This window comes from Schistocerca nitens, chromosome 2 (assembly GCF_023898315.1).
Source record: "Schistocerca nitens isolate TAMUIC-IGC-003100 chromosome 2, iqSchNite1.1, whole genome shotgun sequence".
NCBI lineage: Eukaryota > Metazoa > Arthropoda > Insecta > Orthoptera > Acrididae > Schistocerca > Schistocerca nitens.
Window position 1 is genome coordinate 363,137,308 of NC_064615.1, and position 21,702 is coordinate 363,159,009.

General features: G+C 42.9%; 2 protein-coding genes across 2 annotated transcripts in view; one reads left to right on the forward strand and one right to left on the reverse strand.

The window, feature by feature from the left end:
* LOC126236183 (CDK5RAP1-like protein) overlaps positions 1-10,383 on the reverse strand; it is a 130,318-nt gene extending 119,935 nt beyond the window's left edge. Inside the window, exons 1-2 of the mRNA XM_049945283.1 lie at positions 9,964-10,383; positions 2,190-2,435 (exon numbers count right to left, since the gene is read on the reverse strand). Coding sequence (XP_049801240.1) covers positions 2,190-2,435; positions 9,964-10,279 — 562 coding nt within the window. The 5' untranslated portion in view covers positions 10,280-10,383. The remainder of the gene's footprint in view (positions 1-2,189; positions 2,436-9,963) is intronic.
* Positions 10,384-18,532: 8,149 nt separating this feature from the next.
* Positions 18,533-21,481, forward strand: LOC126236184 (inter alpha-trypsin inhibitor, heavy chain 4-like). Its single transcript, XM_049945284.1, has one exon. The coding sequence runs from the start codon at positions 18,533-18,535 to the stop codon at positions 21,272-21,274; it is 2,742 nt and encodes a 913-aa protein (XP_049801241.1). The 3' UTR covers positions 21,275-21,481.
* The last annotated feature ends 221 nt before the right edge of the window (positions 21,482-21,702 follow it).

The following is a 21,702-nucleotide window of genomic DNA, read 5'->3' on the forward strand; positions in this document are numbered from 1 at the left end:
ACTTGACCCTCTGCTGCCTTGACTATTTCATCTCTAAAAGCTATCCATTCTTTGTCTATTGTGTTCCTTTCACCTGTTCTTATCAATTGTTCCCTAATGCTGTCTCTGGAACTCTCTACAACCTCTGGCTCTTTCAGTTTATCCAGGTCCCATCTCTTCAAAATCCTGGACTTGGTATGAAAACCAGTTCACTAGAACTGAAAAAGTGACATCAGGATGACCACATACACTCCTGGAAATGGAAAAAAGAACACATTGACACCGGTGTGTCAGACCCACCATACTTGCTCCAGACACTGCGAGAGGGCTGTACAAGCAATGATCACACGCACGGCACAGCGGACACACCAGGAACCGCGGTGTTGGCCGTCGAATGGCGCTAGCTGCGCAGCATTTGTGCACCGCCGCCGTCAGTGTCAGCCAGTTTGCCGTGGCATACGGAGCTCCATCGCAGTCTTTAACACTGGTAGCATGCCGTGACAGCGTGGACGTGAACCGTATGTGCAGTTGACGGACTTTGAGCGAGCGCGTATAGTGGGCATGCGGGAGGCCGGGTGGACGTACCGCCGAATTGCTCAACACGTGGGGCGTGAGGTCTCCACAGTACATCGATGTTGTCGCCAGTGGTCGGCGGAAGGTGCACGTGCCCGTCGACCTGGGACCGGACCGCAGCAACGCACGGATGCACGCCAAGACCGTAGGATCCTACGCAGTGCCGTAGGGGACCGCACCGCCACTTCCCAGCAAATTAGGGACACTGTTGCTCCTGGGGTATCGGTGAGGACCATTCGCAACCGTCTCCATGAAGCTGGGTTACGGTCCCGCACACCGTTAGGCCGTCTTCCGCTCACGCCCCAACATCGTGCAGCCCGCCTCCAGTGGTGTCGCGACAGGCGTGAATGGAGGGACGAATGGAGACGTGTCGTCTTCAGCGATGAGAGTCGCTTCTGCCTTGGTGCCAATGATGGTCGTATGCATGTTTGGCGCCGTGCAGGTGAGCGCCACAATCAGGACTGCATACGACCGAGGCACACAGGGCCAACACCCGGCATCATGGTGTGGGGAGCAATCTCCTACACTGGCTGTACACCACTGGTGATCGTCGAGGGGACACTGAATAGTGCACGGTACATCCAAACCGTCATCGAACCCATCGTTCTACCATTCCTAGACCGGCAAGGGAACTTGCTGTTCCAACAGGACAATGCACGTCCGCATGTATCCCGTGCCACCAACGTGCTCTAGAAGGTGTAAGTCAACTACCCTGGCCAGCAAGATCTCCGGATCTGTCCCCCATTGAGCATGTTTGGGACTGGATGAAGCGTCGTCTCACGCGGTCTGCACGTCCAGCACGAACGCTGGTCCAACTGAGGCGCCCGGTGGAAATGGCATGGCAAGCCATTCCACAGGACTACATCCAGCATCTCTACGATCGTCTCCATGGGAGAATAGCAGCCTGCATTGCTGCGAAAGGTGGATATACACTGTACTAGTGCCGACATTGTGCATGCTCTGTTGCCTGTGTCTATGTGCCTGTGGTTCTGTCAGTGTGATCATGTGATGTATCTGACCCCAGGAATGTGTCAATAAAGTTTCCCCTTCCTGGGACAATGAATTCATGGTGTTCTTATTTCAATTTCCAGGAGTGTAGATGTCTGAACCCCCCCCCCCCTTCTCAAATTTGAATCCAATATGCTATACTTTGTGTTATATCATTCAGTATCAGTTCTCTAATGAAATTTTTCATTCCCACACCAAAAATGTTTGTGACGGTGTCACATTATAGATTCTTCCTTACTGTTTGCAACTGACACCTAGTTTCAGTTTCTTGAGCATTTAATTATGTGATGTTTGAGACAGTAATGGACAACTCTGACACTCACCCTAAGATAAAAAATAATAAAGTAGGTCATAAAATTTAGCATCTTAGTATTAGCAGTTCACTACCGATAGCCTCTTATTAAAAAATGCACAATGTATATTGAACTATTGATAATAACAGTCTGATCATCTTACACTAGGAATAATATATGAACTAAATGTGTAAAATTGAAGCAAAAAATTTTGTAAGTGATAAATTTTATTGTTGGAAACAAGAGAGAGAAGCAAAAACAAAATATGTAAACTGTATAATCTAGGATTTAATAGTGCAGCCATAAAACTTAAAAAAATTCTAAAGGTAGTGTTACCTAGTATTCCTATTTTCATTGGTGGTTTCTCCTTCGTTTTCATTCTTGTATTATTAATACCTTTTAGGTATTGTAATTTATTCCAGATCTTAGTTTCAGCTCCTTCACGGATGGAACACGTAACTACAAGGACTACATCTGCATCTGTGAGACTATCTGTTTTTGTAAATCCAACATCCTTTAGAACTGACCAAATTATTTCAGTGTCATTCACATTCATCTGGCATCCATAGACATCAAAGTATACTGAAAGAAAAACAAAAAAATTCAAAATTTAACTCATTCCAAGAAAAACATCAGTAACAGTGAAATATTATTTCAGCACCATTTTTGTTTGAATATAAGGCACTTCATTTCCATTCTAGGAAACATATAAAAATATTTTAAAACAAAAATATTCAACATTTCCAGCACTCTACAAGTAAAAAACTACTGATGCTTTCTTGACATTGAATCACAGCACTGTTTCCACAAGTACACAAATATTAATGAAACCAAATAATTAAGGCTCAATAGAGTCTATTTACATCAAAGGCTTTAGTTTTGAAATAGATTTGTTTTGAAATGAATTCATTTGAATCCAATTTTTATTTATAAGGCCAACATGGTAACATTTGGTTCCAGTACTGAAGAGAGGGTACATTCAACATTAATTATGCCTACTGCACCAAGGACTGCGGTTAACAATTTTTTTCTGGAAATAATGTGATTTTCACACTTTGAATAACTCTCTCTCTCTCTCTCTCTCTCTCTCTCTCTCTGTCTCCCTGTGTGTGTGTGTGTGTGTGTGTGTGTGTGTGTGTTTGTTTTAAAAATGCAATTTAGTCACAGGCTCAGATTCCATATTAAACTGTAGTCCTGGACATATAATTGATAATTGTTAGAGGCTGAGGCATCAGGGAATTTCCAACTCAGTAATGCAAGTGAAATAATTGTGTGAGGATACCAAAGCCTGAATATAGAAGTAGTTTCAAATGGTTGTATGTTGCAGTAGTTATGCAGAGGTACAGGGACAGACTAGCATGGAGAGCTGCAGCAAATCAGTCCTTGGACTGAAGGCAACAGGACAACAACAGGTTGATAGAGAAATGCCAAGATCTCTGTAGCACTTCAACTATGACCATGCTCATACAGAAAATTTGGTGGTGAAGCTAAACTTCAGCTGGATAATGCTTCATTTTTTAATGCAGAAAATATCCATTTAAACAACAGAGAATGCAAAATTAAAACTGTGTGCCACACAAGGTGGCGTGCTTATAATTGTGAGTTGCTCGCTGTAACTGTGTAATGCCAGTTTACTATACCCACAACAGTTTGTAATAAGAATAATAATAGAATAAAAATGAAAAGACTGTAGCATTTATTCAGAAAACATATGACAAGAAATGTCAAACACCAGGTTGAGGAAAAATGCACTAGTATACATCAGAGGCTGCTACTCAAGTGACTAAATGTGTCTGTACTGTAAACAATCTCTGGCCATTCAAGGTAATGGCAGCTGCAGGAGAATCCTTTATATTAGAGATAGATTCAAAGAGAATGTGCCCACTGATGAAACAATGAGTCTTAGAGATCAACTGCCAAAGCTTTTGCAATAATGTCCCAGTGTTCAATACTGTTTCAAAAACAATATTGGAGCTCATATAATTCTACAAACAGAAAGCTGGATGGACACTGAAATTTACAGCAGTGAGATTTTTGGGGCAAAACTACGCATATAATGAAAGCAATCGCTAATGGGAAATGGAAGTGGTCCATTTATCATAGTCGACAAAGTACTCAAGTCCACAGGAACAGAAACAGAAGCAATATGCATGATTGTCTGGGTAAGACTCAGTCTTTAATGATCCAACATTCAACTGGGAAAGTTACAGTTTTGTAAGTGGTGAATGTGACAAAGATTCTTGTGAACCACTACTTCATGCTTTCTGTAAAATTTACCTTGAACAGATGGTGCGAAACTCCACTGATGATTTAAATGCAATAGACCTGTTTCAAAAATGAATTTTCTCTCTGAATTAGTGTGTGTGGTAATTCAAAACTTCCCAGAAGATTAAAATAGTGTGCCAGAAGGGACTCAAACCAAGGTCTTTTGCTTTTGAGGGCATGAACTCTATGGACTGAACTAGCCAAAAATGGAACCAATCCATAGGCTATGACTAAGCCATTTCTCTGCTATGTAATTTCTTCCAGTAGTTCTAATCCCATAAGTTATCTAGGAGAACTTCTGTGAAGAATGGTAGGTAGGAGAAGAGATAATCACAGAAGTAAAGTTAGGCAGGTTGTGAGTCATGCTTAACCTGCTCAGTTGGTAGAGTATTTGCCTGTGAAAGACATAGGCCCCAGGTTCAAGTCCCAGTATGACGCAATTTTAGTAATGAAGAAATACGCGTACTACACCAGTTTACTACTTGCATCACTATAAAGATTAGTGACATACATGTCATAGTGTGAGGTGTTAAGCAACAGCTGAACTTGCTGAAGTTAAACATGGTTGCAGGTCTCTTTGGGATCCTTGCCAGGTTCTATACAGACTTTGCAATTGAGTTAGCTCTCATTTTAAACATAATATACTGTAGATCCCTTCAACAAAAGTTGTGCCCAGCAACTGGAAAAACATGAAGTCACAAATGTTTACGAGAAGGGTAACAAGAGTTATCCACAAAACCACTATCCAATCTCATTAATGTCCATCTGTTGCAGAATCTTAGAACACATTCTGGGGTCGATAGAAGCATACAATTCCACCTGTCTGCTTTGGTCCAAAACATAATGGTGGTGTGCGCGATGTCATTACGGCACAGAGTTTTTGAGTTGGTTGTGTTTGTAGATGTCATGTTCTTGTATTTGGTGGAGGTGGAGGATGTGGATTTGCTGAGTTTAACTTGTGGTATTGGGTTCATTTGAGTTTTGGTTGTCATCGTGCTAACGTAGTTTTGAGTTTAGGTAGTTAATGTGGTGATGTGGGTTGTGGAATTGTTTTCAGTGAGTAATTAAGACTGTTTTTTGTTTAAGTGTTTAGCGTCTGATTAGTTTGGTGTTTGTTGTGCAGAAAGAAGTCTATTTTTTTTCTTTAAATTGCTATTTCATTAGGTATGGATATGACAGTTAAGTTTATTACACTCATGTCTGTCATATAGTTCCTGCAGATGTTTGGTCATATTGCTGAGTATGTTAGGTGTCGTGTGTGTGTGTGTGTGTGTGTGTGTGTGTGTGTGTGTGTGGTCCTGGGATGATGAGGCGTTTTTTCCATTATATATTTAACTTGTCCCTGCCCTAAACACTCAATTTTCCATGGTTTTCTCATTGGTTTCATTTTATTTTTGGAGTGAGAGATTATTGTGTCATTTTTATTTTTGTTCATATTTGTTGGTGTGTGTATGTATGATGTCATTGTCGTAACTGGAAGTGGTCATTTCCACCATATTTTTAAAGTCATGGAGCAAAGCTGACAGGTGCAATCGGACACTTCTGTAATATTCTGAGCTCAAAGTGGTATTCTGAACAGAATGGCCACCTCCATCCCAACTAACAAGGATTTCAAAAACAATTACCATGCGGAATACGACTTACAGTTTCCTCACACGACATCAGGAAAGCTACAGATCAAGGAAACCAAGTAGAGTATGCAATATTTCTTTACCTGTGAAAAGTATCTGATCTGTCCAACAACAATGCTTATTAATAAATGTACAAGTACATGGAGTACCAAACAAAATTTGTAAGTGGGTTGAAGTTTTCTTTGTAGGCAGGGCATAGCATGTTATCTCAGGTGGAAAGTCCTGAGCAGAAAGACAAGTAACTTCAGGCATACCCAAAGAAGTGTCCAAGGACCCTCATTGTTCATTTTGTATATGAATGAACTGGCAGACAATTTTAATAGCAACTTCAAACATTTTGCAGATGGTGCAGTTATCTATAATGAAGTACTGTCTGAAATATTCTACATATACATCTATACACTGTGAAGTGCATGGTAGAGGGTATGTCCCATTGTATCAGTTATATGGTCTTTTCCCCATTCCATTTACATATGGAGTGTGGGAAAAATAACTGTTTCAATGCTTCTCTGCATGCTGTAATTAATCTACTCTTATCCCAATGATCCCTACGGGAGCAATATGTAGGGAGGTTGTAGTATATTCCTAGATTCATCATTTAAAACTAGTTCTTCAATCTTTTCTAGTAGGCTTTCTTGGGATAGTTTCTGTCTATCTTCAAGATTCTGCCAGTTCAGTTCTCAGGTCAAACAAACCTGTGACCATTAGTGCTGCTCTTCTCTGTATATGTTCAATATCCCTGTTAGTACTATTTAATATGGATTCCACACAATACAGCCACACAAGTGATTTGTAAGCAGTCTCCTTTGCAGATTGATTGCATTACCCTAATATTCTACCAATAAACAGAAGTCTGCTACGTGCTTTAACCACGACTGAGCCTATGTGATAGTTCCACTTCATGTCCCAACTAAGTGTTACACCCAAATATTTGCATGAGTTTACACATTTCTACTGTGACTCACTAGTATTATATGACATGATACTATGCTTTTTTTTTTACATTTTGAAATGCACAATTTTACATGTTCGAGCATTTAAAGCAAGCTACCAACCATAGCACCACTTTGAAATTTTATCATGGTCTGACAGAATATTTGTTCAGATTGTACTTCATTGTTGATAACTGCATCATCTGCAAAGTGTCTGAGGTTACTATTAATATCATCCATAAGATCATTAATATAAAACATGAACAGCAAGGGATTCAACACACTTCCCTTGGGTACACCCAAAATTAGTTCTACATCTATCAATAATTCTCCATTGAGATAACATGCTGGGCCTTTCTACCAAGAAAATCAAAATTCAGTCACATGTGTCACTTGATACCCCATGTGTTATTACTTTTGATAAAGGTGTAGATATGGTACTGAGTCAAATGCTTTTTGGAGATCAAGAAATACTGCACCTACTCACCATGTGAGGAAAGTGCGAGTTGGGTTTCACAGGATATATGTTTTCGAAATCCATGCTGGCTGGCATGGAGGAAGTAGTTCTGTTTGAGATACCTAATTATGCCTGAGCTCAGAATATGTTCTAAGGTTCTACAACAAATGAATTTCAAGAATACTGAACAGTAGTTTCACTGTTGCTAAAACTGCCTCATAGTCACTGATACCAGTTTTGATGTGGAATTCCTAGAAGAGGTCAGGCCAGTTTGCTGCCATTAGATCTAATATATTTCCAGCATAAATGGGGTTCTGAACTACCTGTTCGAGGTAGTCTTCAGAGAATGCATGTAGTAACATTTCACGAGATGTTTTGTTATCCCAATCACTATCAAAACCAAAATTATCCCAACTGATTGTTAGATGATTAAAGTCTCTTCCAGTGATTACAGTACCATTAGGTAACTTATGTACAAGTGAACAGAAGTTTTCTCTAAATTTTTGGTTACACCAGTAGGAGAATCTGGTCGACCACAGGATGAGCCAACTCTAATTATCATCCACCCTCGATTCTGAGTATTGGCAAAACAATCTCATATGCAGCTTAAATTTGTATCTATGTGGATTTGAGTTTCTGTCTACTGCGACAAATCCATTTCCTGTTTCCCTATCCTTTAGGTATACACCTAAATTTTCCCTAAGATCTCACTACAGTCAACTTCAGGTTTTGACTGGCTTTCTACTATGTGCACTTCAGTGTTGTTTAGGGATGCTTTGAACTCTGTCACTTTCAATCAGATCCTGATAAGATTTCAAAAAAGTGCAAAAAATTGCAACTTTTGTTAAGTGTACAGAAATGTAAAATTATGCACTTCACAAAATAAAACATTGTAGTATTCTACGACTACAATATCAATGATTTACAGTTAGAATCAGTCAGTTCATACAAATACCTAGGTGTAATAATTTTGAGGAATATCAAATGGAAAGATCACATAGGCTCAATCATAGCTTAGGCAGTGGTAGGGTTCAGTTCATTGGCAAAATAATGGGAAAGTGCAGTCAGTCTACAAAGAAGACTGCTTACAAATCACTTGTGCATCCCAGCTTTGAATATTGCTGAAGTAAGACCAACAAGGGATACGGAATGCATGCAAAGAACGGTGGCATAAAAGATCATATTTTTGGCTAATAAGAGTGTATTAAGGAAATGATGAAAAACCAGAATTGGTATTCTTAAAGATAGACAAAAATTACCCTTGAAACCTTGCTTACATTATTTCAGGAAGCAGTATTAAAGGAAGACTTAGAGGTATTCTTAACACCCCCCCCCCCCCATATACTTCTTTGAGATGTACATATGAACTACTTTGACGAATGTGTTTATTTGGGACACCCTCAAAAACATATGTTTTTCATATTGGGTGCATTCTGCTGCCACCTACTACCAGGTACTCCATATCAGTGATCTCAGTAGTCATCAGACATCGTGAGAGAGCAGAATGGAGCAGTCCATGGAACTCATGGATGGACTTCAAACGTGGTCAGGCGATTGGGTGTCACTTGTGTCTTAAGTCTGTATATGAGATTTCCACACTCCTAAACATCCCTAGGTCCACTGTTTCTAATGTGGTAGTGAAGTGGAACATGAAGGGACACATACAGCAAAAAAGCCTACAGGCCGACCACGTCTGCTGACAAAGAGACTGCAGACAGTTGAAGAGGGTCGTAATGTGTAATAGACAGACATCTATCCAGACCATCACACAGGAATTCCAAACTGCATCAGGATCCACTGCAAGTACTATGTCAGTTAGGTGGGAAGAGAGAAAACTAGGATTTCAGGGTTGAGTGGCTGCTCACAAGCCACACATCACGCCAGTAAATGCCAAATGATGCCTTGCTTGGTGCAAGGAGCATAAACATTGGACGATTGGACAGCGGAAAAATGTTGTGTGGGGTGACAAATCACAGTACACAATGTGGTGATCCGATGGCAGGGTGTGGGTATGGCGAATACCCGGTGAACATCGTCTCCCAGCATGTGTAGTGCCAACAGCAAAATTCGCTGGCGGTGGCATTATGGTGTGGTCGTGTGAGCTTGCACCTCTTGGGGTGTTTTGCGTGGCACTATCACAGCACAGGCCTATATTGATGTTTAAAGCTCCTTCTTGCTTCCCGCTGTTGAAGAGCAATTCGGGGATGGCGATTTCATCTTTCAACATGATCGAGCACCTGGTCAAAATGCACGACCTGTGGCAGAGTGGTTACACAACAGCAACATCCCTGTAACCGACTGTCCAGCACAAAGTCCTGACCTGAATCCTATGGAACACCTTTTGGATGTTTTGGAATGCCGACTTCGTGTCAGGCCTCAGGGACCAAAATTGATACCTCTCCCCAGTGCAGCACTCCATGAAGAATGGGCTGCCATTACCCATGAAACCTTCCAGCACCTGACTGAAGGTAAGCCTGCTTGACGTCATGGTTAAGGGTGGGCCAACACCATGTTGAATTCCAGCATTACTGATGGAGGACACCCCCAACTTGTCATTTTCAGCCAGGTCCGGATACTTTTTATCACATAGTGTATGTAGATTTGAAGTGTATGTAGAATCCTGTCAGTACAGCATGTGAAAAATAGTAGACACTTGGCAACAATAATACAACCACATAAGATATTGCCAGTAACTACAAATTATTAAAAATATGGTACTTGATTGCACATTCCTGCTTTCTTATTACGAAACATCATCTCGTCTGCAAGCAAGAAAAACACACACACACCAACCAAAAGGAGAACTTTACACATGAGTACCTTACCCTTCCTTCCATGTCCACTGAAATGTTCTGTGGCAACGTATGGGAGTTCCGTAATTGCTACTCTATGTGCATCACTTGGCAGGTCTCCTTGCAAAAAATCCTTTAAGCCGGGTCCCTTCTGGATGCTGAACTGATGTTTGCGCCAAAGAGGATTTTTGCGACCACTTGCTGTACTTGGTTTGGCGTCTTTTAATATTTTAGTTACTGTTAAGTTCCTGAGTGACGACAAGAAAATTGTTTTCTTCGAACTGTGCAATGCTATTCCACACGCCCCACATATTCTAACTGTGGACTGACAACATTTGCCACATAACATTTTTATATACTGTGTTATTAATTAGAAAAACGTTGACTCGAAGTGTGACACGTCTTCCCAAACAACTACAGCTCTTGTACACCTTCCCACCGTCTGCTTTGTTTCAATTCAAAACAAACACGCCAAAGCACTGGAAAAAACACATTCGTCAAACAACTTCTACGTACGCCTCAAAGATGTACATCACAGACTGGGTGGTATACTGCTAGATGATCGAAGCTCGATTATTGCTGTCACAATACTTGTTCTCTAAATATATTAAAATATGCGCCGATTTGGTAGTAATATTTGACAAAGTTAAGCGCAAACTGTAATCATTAAAATATCTCTTCAAACTCATTTCCATATGCAACAAAAGAGCAAGTGGTATGAGGGCTATGACAGTGCTGCCGTGTGCTGCTGAATGGCTCTATTGTCAAAATTTAAGCCGGGTTCATACAAGCAACTAATGTGGCTTTCTATAGTGGCTTCTTGAGCTACCTTTCACACAAGGCGCCAAAAATTCTACGTATTTGCACAACTTTCAATATGGCGTCAATTGAAATCATACGAGCGGGTACGAATGTTACAGTGCAGGTTTTGGCATTATTGCACGACACACTGTGTTCACAGTGTTCACAGTGGGACTGATAACCGTCGTCAAACGCCTTCGCCAAAAGTCGCCTGATAACATTGGCCTACATCTTCGTCACTGTGTGTCCAATCTCATTCATCAGTTTCCGACGGGGTCGATGAGGTTAGGTTATGTTAGATTAGAATCTATTTTATGTATGAAGTAGGTTATATTTCAACCTCCAAGGATGTGATGGATACCACAATGCCTCTGTAATTGGAGATGAGTGCTGCAATGCGGCTTTTGCAGTTAAAAGATGCATGTAAATGAGCTGTATCTGTCTGAAAACGAACGTGGCAAATTCTGTACACTCTGTTCTCAATTACTGGAAGGCCGAGACAAGTTCACGAATATACGAGATGATGGGTAACACACCATGCCGCAAAAGCTAAAAACGCATTAACTTTGTGATAACACTTGCCTTCTCTCACCAGCGATTAACATCAGAAGGGACCACCACTTAGAAGTTAACAGGCTGTATTTGATGTTCTTCATAACTAAAATATGTAGTTTCAGAGATACACTTCTCTAACGATCTCTCCAAAACATGTTGGTGGTTTATTATGATACAGCGGCAGGAAATAAGGTTATGAGCACATAATGATTAATTTACATGGTGAATGTACATATTTTTGTTATAGGATGCATGGATAAAATTTGTTTGTAAGGGAGCAAGGGTGTAGCGTTTTACATCAGGAAAGAAATGGAACCCAGCATAGTTGCAATAACGTATGTAAATGAACGACTAATATGGATAGACTTGACAGTGTCTAGCAAGAAAATTAGGATTGTGTCAGTATATTTGCATTGTGAAGGGACAGATCAAGATAAGATGGGTAGTTTTTATGACACACTCAGTGATGTAGTTGTTAGAGTAAAGGACAAGGACAGTGTTCTGCTCATGGGTGATTTTAATGCAAGGATTGGAAATCGAACAAAAGGGTATAAAAAGGTTATGGGTAAATTTGGAGAGGATATGGAGGCCAACAGGAATGGGAAACAACTCTTGGATTTCTGTGCTAGTATGGGCTTAGTAATCACAAACTCCTTTTTTAAACATAAGAACATTCACCGGGATACTTGGGAAGGCAGGGGAACCAGATCTGTCATTGATGATATAATAACAAATCAGGAATTCAGGAAGGCTGTGAGGGACACACGTGTATTCAGGGGATTCTTTGATGACACTGATCACTATTTAATCCGCAGTGAAATTGGTATTGCGAGACCGAAAGTGCAGGAGGTCAAGTCCATATGTAGGAGGATAAGAGTGGAGAAACGTCAGGATAAAGAAATCGGGCACAAGTACATAACAGTGATCTCAGAAAGGTACCAGTTAGTTGAATGTAGTCAATTACAGTCATTGGAAAAGGAATGGACAAGGTACAGGGACACAGTACCAGAAGTGGCTAAAGAATGTCTTGGAACAGTAGTGTGTAAAGGTAGGATGAAGCAAACAGCTTGGTGGAATGACACAGTCAAAGCAGCCTGTAAAAGGAAAAAGAAGGCGTATCAAAAATGGCTACATACTAGAACTCAGGTAGACAGAGAAAGTTATCGTGAAGAAAGAAACAAAGCCAAACAGATAATTGCAGCATACAAGAAGAAATCTTGGGAAGACTTTGGAAACAGGTTGGAGACTTTGGGTCAAGCTGCTGGAAAACCATTCTGGAGTGTAATTAGCAGTCTTCGAAAGGGAGATAAGAAGGAAATGACAAGTATTTAGGACAGGTCAGGAAAACTGCTGGTGAATCCTGTTGATGCCTTGGGCAGATGGAGGGAACGTTTTGAAGAGTTGCTCAATGTAGGTGAAAATACAATCAGTAATGTTTCAGATTTAGATGTACAATGGGATAGGAATGATGGAAATAGGATCCCATTTGAGGAACTGGAGAAAATGGTCAATAGATTGCAGTGCAATAAAGCGGCTGGGCTGGATGAAATTAAGTCGGAACTCATCAAATACAGTGCAATGTCAGGTCTTAAATGGCCACACAGGATAACTGAAATGGCGTGGGAGTCGGGACAGGTTCCATCAGACTGGACGAAAGCAGTAATCACACCAATCTTTAAACATGGAAACAGAAAAGATTGTAATAACTACCGAGGTATCTCTTTAATCAGCGTTGTGGGTAAAATCTTCTGAGGTATTGTTGAAAGGAAAGTGCGAGTATTAGTTGAGGACAAATTGGTTGAAAATCAGTGTGGGTTTAGGCCTCTTAGAGGTTGTCAGGACCAAATCTTTAGCTTGCAGCAAATAATGGAGAAGTGTTACGAGTGGAACAGGGAATTGTATCTATGCTTTATAGATCTAGAAAAGGCATATGACCGGGTTCCTAGGAGGAAGTTATTGTCTGTTCTACGAGATTATGGAATAGGAGGCAAACTTTTGCAAGCAATTAAAGGTCTTTACATAGATAGTCAGGCAGCAGTTAGAGTTGACGGTAAATTGAGTTCATGGTTCAGAGTACTTTCAGGGGTAAGACAAGGCTGAAACTTGTCTCCACTGTTGTCCATATTATTTATGGATCATATGTTGAAAACAATATACTGGCTGGGTGAGATTAAGATATGCGAACACAAAATAAGCAGTCTTGCATATGCGGATGACTTAGTTGTGATGGCAGATTCGATTGAAAGTTTGCAAAGTAATATTTCAGAGCTAGATCAGAAATGTAAGGACTATGGTATGAAGATTAGCATCTCCAAAACGGAAGAAATGTCTGTGGGAAAGAGATATAAACGGATAGGATAGTGCCAAATAGGAGGAACCAAGTTAGAACAGGTGGATGGTTTCAAGTACTTAGGATGCATATTCTCACAGTATGGCAACATAGTGAAAGATCTGTAAGCGAGGTGTAGCAAAGCTAATGCAGTGAGCACTCAGCTACGATCTACTCTCTTCTGCAAGAAGGAAGTCAGTACCAAGACTAAGTTATGTGTGCCCCATTCAATCTTTCGACCAACTTTGTTGTATGGAAGCGAAAGCTGGGTGGATTCAGGTTACCTTATCAATAAGGTTGAGGTTACGGATATGAAAGTAGCTAGGATGATTGCAGGCACTAGTAGATGGGAACAATGGCAGGAGGGTGTCCACAATGAGGAAATCGAAGAAAAACTGGGAATGAACTCTATAGATGTAGCAGTCAGGGCGAACAGGCTTAGATGGTGGGGTCATGTTACACGCATGGAAGAAGCAAGGTTACCCAAGAGACTCATGGGTTCAGCAGTAGAGCGTAGGAGGAGTCGGGGTAGACCAAGGAGAAGGTACCTGGATCGGTTAAGAATGATTTTGAAGCAATAGCCTTAACATCAGAAGAGGCACCAATGTTAGCACTGACTAGGGGATCATGGAGGAATTTTATAAGGGGGACTATGCTCCAGACTGAACGCTGAAACGCATAATCAGTCTTAAATGATGATGATGATTATGATGATGACGGGAGCAAGTACTGTCTAATTAAGGAAAGGTAGGTTTGTGGTTCCATAACAGCTCACGTTATTCTAAAGACCATGAGAATTAATACAGTACTGGCAAAATATTCAGATAATCAGATTATAGTACACTTCACTGCTCTCTAAACACTTACCCAGTGGATTTGAGAAATCAAATCACCCTATCATGGGGGCAGTATTATTTCAGACTGATTGTTGCCTTAATAAAGAACAGTGCATTATTCCAAAATTCGATATAGAATATATTAAAAATATCGTAGTAAGATATTTGAGAAGCTAGAGTGAAAACATTAGATTTTAAATTAGAATTTAGAGCATCGTAAGTAACATCTAATATACTGTATCACACAAAATCTTTGAAACTTTACTTTTCAAAACGTGGTTAGGCCTAATTATTAGAACGATGTAATCCACAGATGTCAAATATCAAAGTGTCACTTCTGGTTTTACTTGTGAAACGTCCCTTAGAAAAATTGTACATGACTGTGCTTAAACTGACACACGATATTTTTAGCGCAACGCAATCTGACTTTCAATAATCCCGAAAGAATGGCCCTGACTAACATTAACCTATACCTTTCACAAATCACTTACCTCACAAAAATCTTCGTTACTCGAACTACTGCAATACAGCGAGCGCCACTACTGTCAGCTAAATAAAAGAATCAAACTACTGAAGGCACTAACTACCAATAGGCATAGTTAGCAAATGAAAGATTTTGATAGAGAACAAACAATGTATTTACCTTAATAGTGTTCAAAAGTCATAATATATATAGCAGTTCATGACATCCAGTCTTACAAACGTACTGTCTCTGATGGACACACGTCCAGATCATCCGCTCTAAAAATTCCGCCATCTCTCTCCCCACATCCACCACTGCTGGCGGCTCACCTCCAACTGCGCAACGCTACGCGCTGTTAACAGCCAACTGCCCAACACTACAATGGCAGACAACAATGCAAACTAGCCACAGACTGCACACAGCACAGCCAGTGATTTTCATACAGAGCGCTACGTGGCGTTACCAATAAAAAAACCAACACAGCCTACTTACATAGCCCCCATGCTCCCCACAAAAAATTTTACAAATTGTTTTGGGCACTGGCCAATACATATTTGTTAAAATTTTTTCACAATTACAATAACAAAGAAATCAAATGCACACACTTATTGATACAATGTTGGTCAAAAGCTAAAATTTTCTCACAGTTCATAAAGACGGTTCTGATCATTCATCACAGTAAAATAGCAGTGTTTTTCTCAAAGTCTGAGCAGTAAAAGAAAATGCACATGGAAGTAGTGGGTTTCCATGCAGTCTTGAAGTAGTGCCCAACATTACAATGGCAGACAACAATGCGAACTAGCCACAGACTGCACACAGCACAGCCAGTGATTTTCTTACAGAGCACTACGTGGCGTTACCAATAAAAAGACCTATACAGCCTACTTACACTTGTACCATAACTGCATCTTTAATGTGAGAAGTGGATTTTTAACAGATTTCGAATCACACCTTACAAGTAGGGGCCTACTAGAAATTTGTTTGCTGAATTTATTTACCAACGTTATGAAGGCCTGCACGTCAATCAACCTTCAATGACTGTCATATAGTATACATGGGAAAGACAAACATAAAGTTTAGTGTAAGATACTCTGAAAATCTACAGCACTTAAAAGTAGAAACACACACATACACCACATTTGCAAACTACTTCATGTAACTGAATCGCCACCCTACTGCCATAAAACAATGCCAGTTAGCAGTAACAATAACTTGTAGACAGCTGATTTCCACCTACCACAACCCAAAAATATCCACTGCTGTAACTGCAAGCAAAAGATAAGCCATCCTCGTCACTTGATCAAATTATTTTTACAAGTTTTAACCCATACCTAAAATTTCTGATAAATACAGTATTTTGCCCACTTGCGGTTTGTAATAAACCTGCGATTTCAGTCCATAGATTTCTGACTGTTCTCCAATTATATCTTTTATGCTCAGGATGCCACAAACTCAGCCATTGACTAAACATATCAGTTTCTCACAGTTCATGTTTCATGTCGTGTCGGTCATTATGACTGAAAAAAAGAAACTGGTTTGAATTTCACCTGTTGTCGTACGAAATATGTACGTTCATACTATGAGGTCGGTTGCATTGTAACTGCGCACGTAATGGCATACTGATTTGATACAATCGGCGATTTTTGGCCGATGTCGGTCGTTGGCGAAATCCACCGATATCGGCGCCAGTGAGACCGCAGCCTTAGGCAGTCATTGTCGTGGCAAATGCTGTATATATAACTGTGTCATCCATGTCTAAAATGCTGTGAAATTTTAACACAGGTAACCAGCGTGACATAAAACAACATGTTTTCCATAACTCTGTATAGTCATAGCTTAATTTCTTTATAGCTGCTCAAAATAGCAGTACGTGCTTAATAAATACGAAGTTAGATCTCTCAGAAGTTTCTGTATCAATAAACAGCAACTGTACAAAAATATCAACTTTCCCATTCAATGACATAACTGACGTAAATAAGCTTGCAGTTGCGAATATGTTCCCTTGGAGTGCTGGTGCAGCCAGTTGGCCATTCCAGACTTATACGCTTGGGGTGCTGATGCACAATGGCATATGTTAGGTGTGTTGTGTAATACAGGCTTTAGAACTGTGACAAGAGTTAAATACAAAGAAGACGAAATCCAAACGTTGGATCCGAAAATAGATTTCACTAAGGAATAAATCAGTGTCCACAAACATAGTTATAAAAGAAATAACACTCAGAAACGGAAATGTTGTCTGCACTGGCAAAATAACCAACAGCTGGCATGCAGATATCATCTGCAGAAATGCCGCTCTCCCAAGATTTTAGAATATTATTGTATTCCTTGATGTAGGCATTGCATTTAGAATAATTGAGTTTTAGTTCAATAGCTGCCACATCACACTCGCAAACTATTTCCTGTGTATAATCTATTATTTATATAAAGCTTGGTCTCACATATCATGAAGTTTACATAACTCTCTCTTTTGGTTACATGTATTTGTGGCGACTATCGACCAAGTCGCGGTTAATATCTTTGTTTTTGGCAAGCTCTTTGCCTGGTCTGTGGTCGCGCGCGAAAGTGTACGGACGTGTACCGAGAATTCAGAGTGTAAACATCTGTATATGTGTGCTTACGAGAAATAAAAACAGTGTTTATTACATGTGGTGTAGCGTGCATCATTGGAATCGGTAACCCTACGACGCTACCACCATACTGGTGACCCCGAATTTTGTTCGCGAGTGCTACATCGAAATCTTATACCGTCGAACAGTACACAATGGAGCGCTTGCCGCCTGCTACACCGACCACGTGCCAACTAAGTGTTCCAACGGACGCTTCGGCATGGTTTTACAATTATCCACCGGGCGTCCGCAATAGTTCTACTAGCTGTACTCAACAGGACAGTGTTTATACAATTCCACAGCCACGTGTTCCGAGTGCTCAACAGCCGACACAATGTGCTCAAACCCCAGTGACTATGTTTACAGGTTTCCCAAGTGCAAGAGTGAATTTTCCACCCGAATCAGTGACGGTACAAATCGAGCCGGACGCTCAAGACAGGAGAGTTCATATTTCTGCCGGAACTCCGGATTTTGCACCAACCCCCCCTACACCACCAGCGTCCGCTTTACGAGTGTTTCCGACGGCACACGCCGTCCCTGCCGCGTGTGTTCCACAAACATTAGGTGATTTTAACTATTTTAATGCACCTGTAGGGGAGGGGCCCGGAAACTGTATTCCGTCGTTCGCCGCACATCGGTCGATTCTACCGCGCCGGTCCATTCTACGCCCGTCGGCGTTACTCCGTCGACCGCCCGATTCGTTGATTTCTCGACCAAGGTCGAGCCAGCCGCGCCTACCGTGCCGCGTGCCAATGACAGTGGCGGAAGCTGGCGCGCCGCTACTGCACCCGAGACAATTACGTTGCAGAACTATGGACAGGGAGAGACAGTTTCTGATAAACATTTACGTCAAGACTTTCCCACCCGTTGGCCGAAGCTACCACCCCTTCGCAAGGATCACCCACGCACATGGTTTGCCTTGGTCGACCACGTCCTGCAGCTACACGGCGTCGCCGACGACAATTCGAAGTTCCTATGCTTACTGTGTCACCTCCATGACGAACTCGCCGTCATGCTCAGTCGCGCGCCACAGCTGTTCTCGATCGTGCTGGTCGCGCTCGCGGCCTCGACCGCCGCCGACCAGGAGTCGACCACGACGCCGCCCGCCACCACCGCCTCCACCACCACGACGCCCCCGCCGCCCGCCACCCTCATCGCCGTCGCCGCTACCGATGGCCCGACGCCACCCCCGCTTCCGGAGACGACGGAAGTCGAGAAGCCGCTGCCCAAACCGGAGATGTACAGTCTGCATGTGGAGTCGCGCATCGACTACCGGTACGCCCGGACAGTATTCAGCAGCAGGCTGGCCAACCCAGCCAGCAAAGCCCAGGAGGTCTTCTTCAGCGTCGTGCTCCCAGAGACCGCTTTCATTTCTGGATTCCTCATTGAGTCTGACGGCAAGGTGTACGAAGCTTACGTGAAGGAGAAGGAGGAAGCGAAGAAGGAATACCAGCAGGCAGTGGCCAGCGGACAGACAGCGGCTCACGTTGCTGTCAGCGCGCGAGACTCCAACACATTTACTGTGTCTGTAAACGTGGAGGCGGGCAGCAAGGTTATGTACAACCTGACGTATGAGGAGCTGCTGACGCGCCGCCTCGGCACCTACAATCACGCCATCAACCTACAGCCTGGGCAGGTGGTGCGGGACCTGCAGGTGGACGTGTACATACAGGAGAGCAGCAACGTGACGACGCTCCGAGTACCAGAACTGCGCTCCGGCAACGAAGTCGAACCCGACGAGGACGCTAAACCTAATGCGTTGGTGACGGTAGAGAGACCAACAGCAAAGTCCGCTCACATCCACTACGCACCGACACCGGAGCAGCAGCTGCAGTCGGGGAAAGACGGGCTCAGCGGGCAGCTGGTCGTCCAGTACGACGTAGACCGCGACCCGCAGGCCGGCGAGGTGCTGGTGTACGAGGGATACTTCGTGCACTTCTTCGCCCCAGAAGACCTGCCTCCACTGCGGAAGCATGCTATTTTCGTGCTGGATGTGTCTGGCTCCATGGAGGGCCGCAAGATCGAGCAGCTGAAGGAAGCCATGACCACAATACTGGACGAGCTGCAGCCGGGAGACTACTTCAACATCATAGAGTTCTCCTACTCCGTCACGGTGTGGAACCTGGACTCGACCAATGACAGTGCAGTCTACTCGCCGTACATCATGTACGACGACAGCGGCAAGCAGCCCAATACGGGACCTACGCCTGCCTTCCCAGCGACCAAGGAGTACATCGCCAAGGCCAAAGACATTGTCTCAAAGATGATCGCTGGAGGAGGTACCAACATCGATGGCGCGCTGAAGACAGCTCTAGAAGTGACGCACGACGGTCTGGAGAATGTGACGCTGGAAGGCGTGCGGCCCGAGCCACTGGTAGTCTTCCTGACAGATGGAGAGCCCACAGTGGGAGAGTTTCGGCCCAGCAAGATCTTCGCGGCGGTCAGTGAGCGCAACGAACACCCGTCTGCCGCCATCTTTTCTCTAGCTTTCGGCGACGACGCCGACCTGCCCTTCCTCAGGAGGCTCTCGCTGCGCAACGCTGGCTTTGCCAGGAAGATCTACGAGGCAGCCGATGCTGCACTCCAGCTCAAGCATTTCTACAAGCAGATCGCTTCGCCGCTGCTAGCCAACGTCACCTTCACCTACCCCAAGGGACAGATAGAGGAGAACTCAACAACTCGTGATCACTTCCCTGCATTATTTAGAGGGTCAGAATTGGTGGTGGCAGGGCGCCTGTCTTCCGCAAATGATGAAAAACAGTTGACTGAAGTATCTGTCTCAGGAGATGGAGCAGCAGGAGAGGCACACTTTCATAAGCTACGCCCTCTGTGGCTAGTTCCTGAGCCTCGCCCTGATGATTCACCAGGATCAAAGAGGCATGCCCCTTCTCTGGAACGTCTATGGGCTTTCCTAACAGTGCAACAGCTGCTTGAGAAGGTTGCTGTGGCTGGGGCCCTGGATGAGACACCTGTATACCCATGGCAGGCACCAGACCATGATGACAAGAAGTTGGACAATGCCACAGCAGCAGCCAAGGCCAAGGCACTCAAACTGTCACTGCAGTATTCATTCGTCACTAAACTGACATCTCTGGTAGTAGTGAAACCAAATCAGACATCCAATGTGTCGGAAAGTGTGCAGCCTGTTTCATCATCCAGTGGAAGCTCAAACTTTGCTAGCCCAGCTCTTATGTTAAGTGCTTTTGCACCCGATCGTTTTGGGCAAGCAGGGGTTCCTGGTGCTGCAGGACTTCCAGGGCCTCCATCATATGCATTTGCTGGGGCTCCCGCATTAGGTATCCGGCCAACACAAGTTAACAGACCATACTATTCTACAACAGTTCGTGGACCCCCACCTCCACCACAACCATCAACAACAATGGCAGCAATGTCGACTACTACTCATAAAAGTACAGTTGCACCACACATCATCCCACAGGAAGACTTGATGTGGCTCAAAAGTGTCAAAGTTGGCAATGACACTATCAATCTACCAAACATTTCAGGCAGCATGGAGACATACAAGCTTGCAGTCACAGAGGCAAACTTGGAACATGAAGTATGTGTTGGACATGATCCTGAGATATCTAGCCACTGCCGTTATTTGAAATACTGTGCACTTGATGTATTTGCATCCAATTTGACATTATATTACAACACTCCATACTTCTGCTCTATTAATGGGTATGCTGGTGTGTGCTGTCCTGATGAGCTTCAAGTTTCATCGACAGAGTCAAGTGTGGCAAGTTCCTAATATGAGGATTGTTATTGACAATCCTTTTTCTAGATTTTTGTACAGTACATGAATACTTCATGCATAAAATAATATTTATATTTATACATGAAGTAGTTTGATATTGAGGTCAGTAAACTCTTCCCCACAGAGATGACATTCACACATTGGATGTTTACGTGACCAAGAATGTTTGTATATTGTCAGTGTGTTAAAAACCAATTGTAAAAAGTTACGCATTGCCACCGTGCAAGCCAAGCTCACGGACACGCGTAAGCGGACCGCCCAGCTGTCGCACACGGCCACGCCCCCAACCCCCGCACCACTTCCTCGCACCGGCAGCCGACGCCGCGTGACATTTCTACTGCCGGATGGAAGCTGTACCCGCGACGCTACCAGGTACCCCACCGAGCTCTTCGACAAGGACTACCAGTGGATCACCACCACCG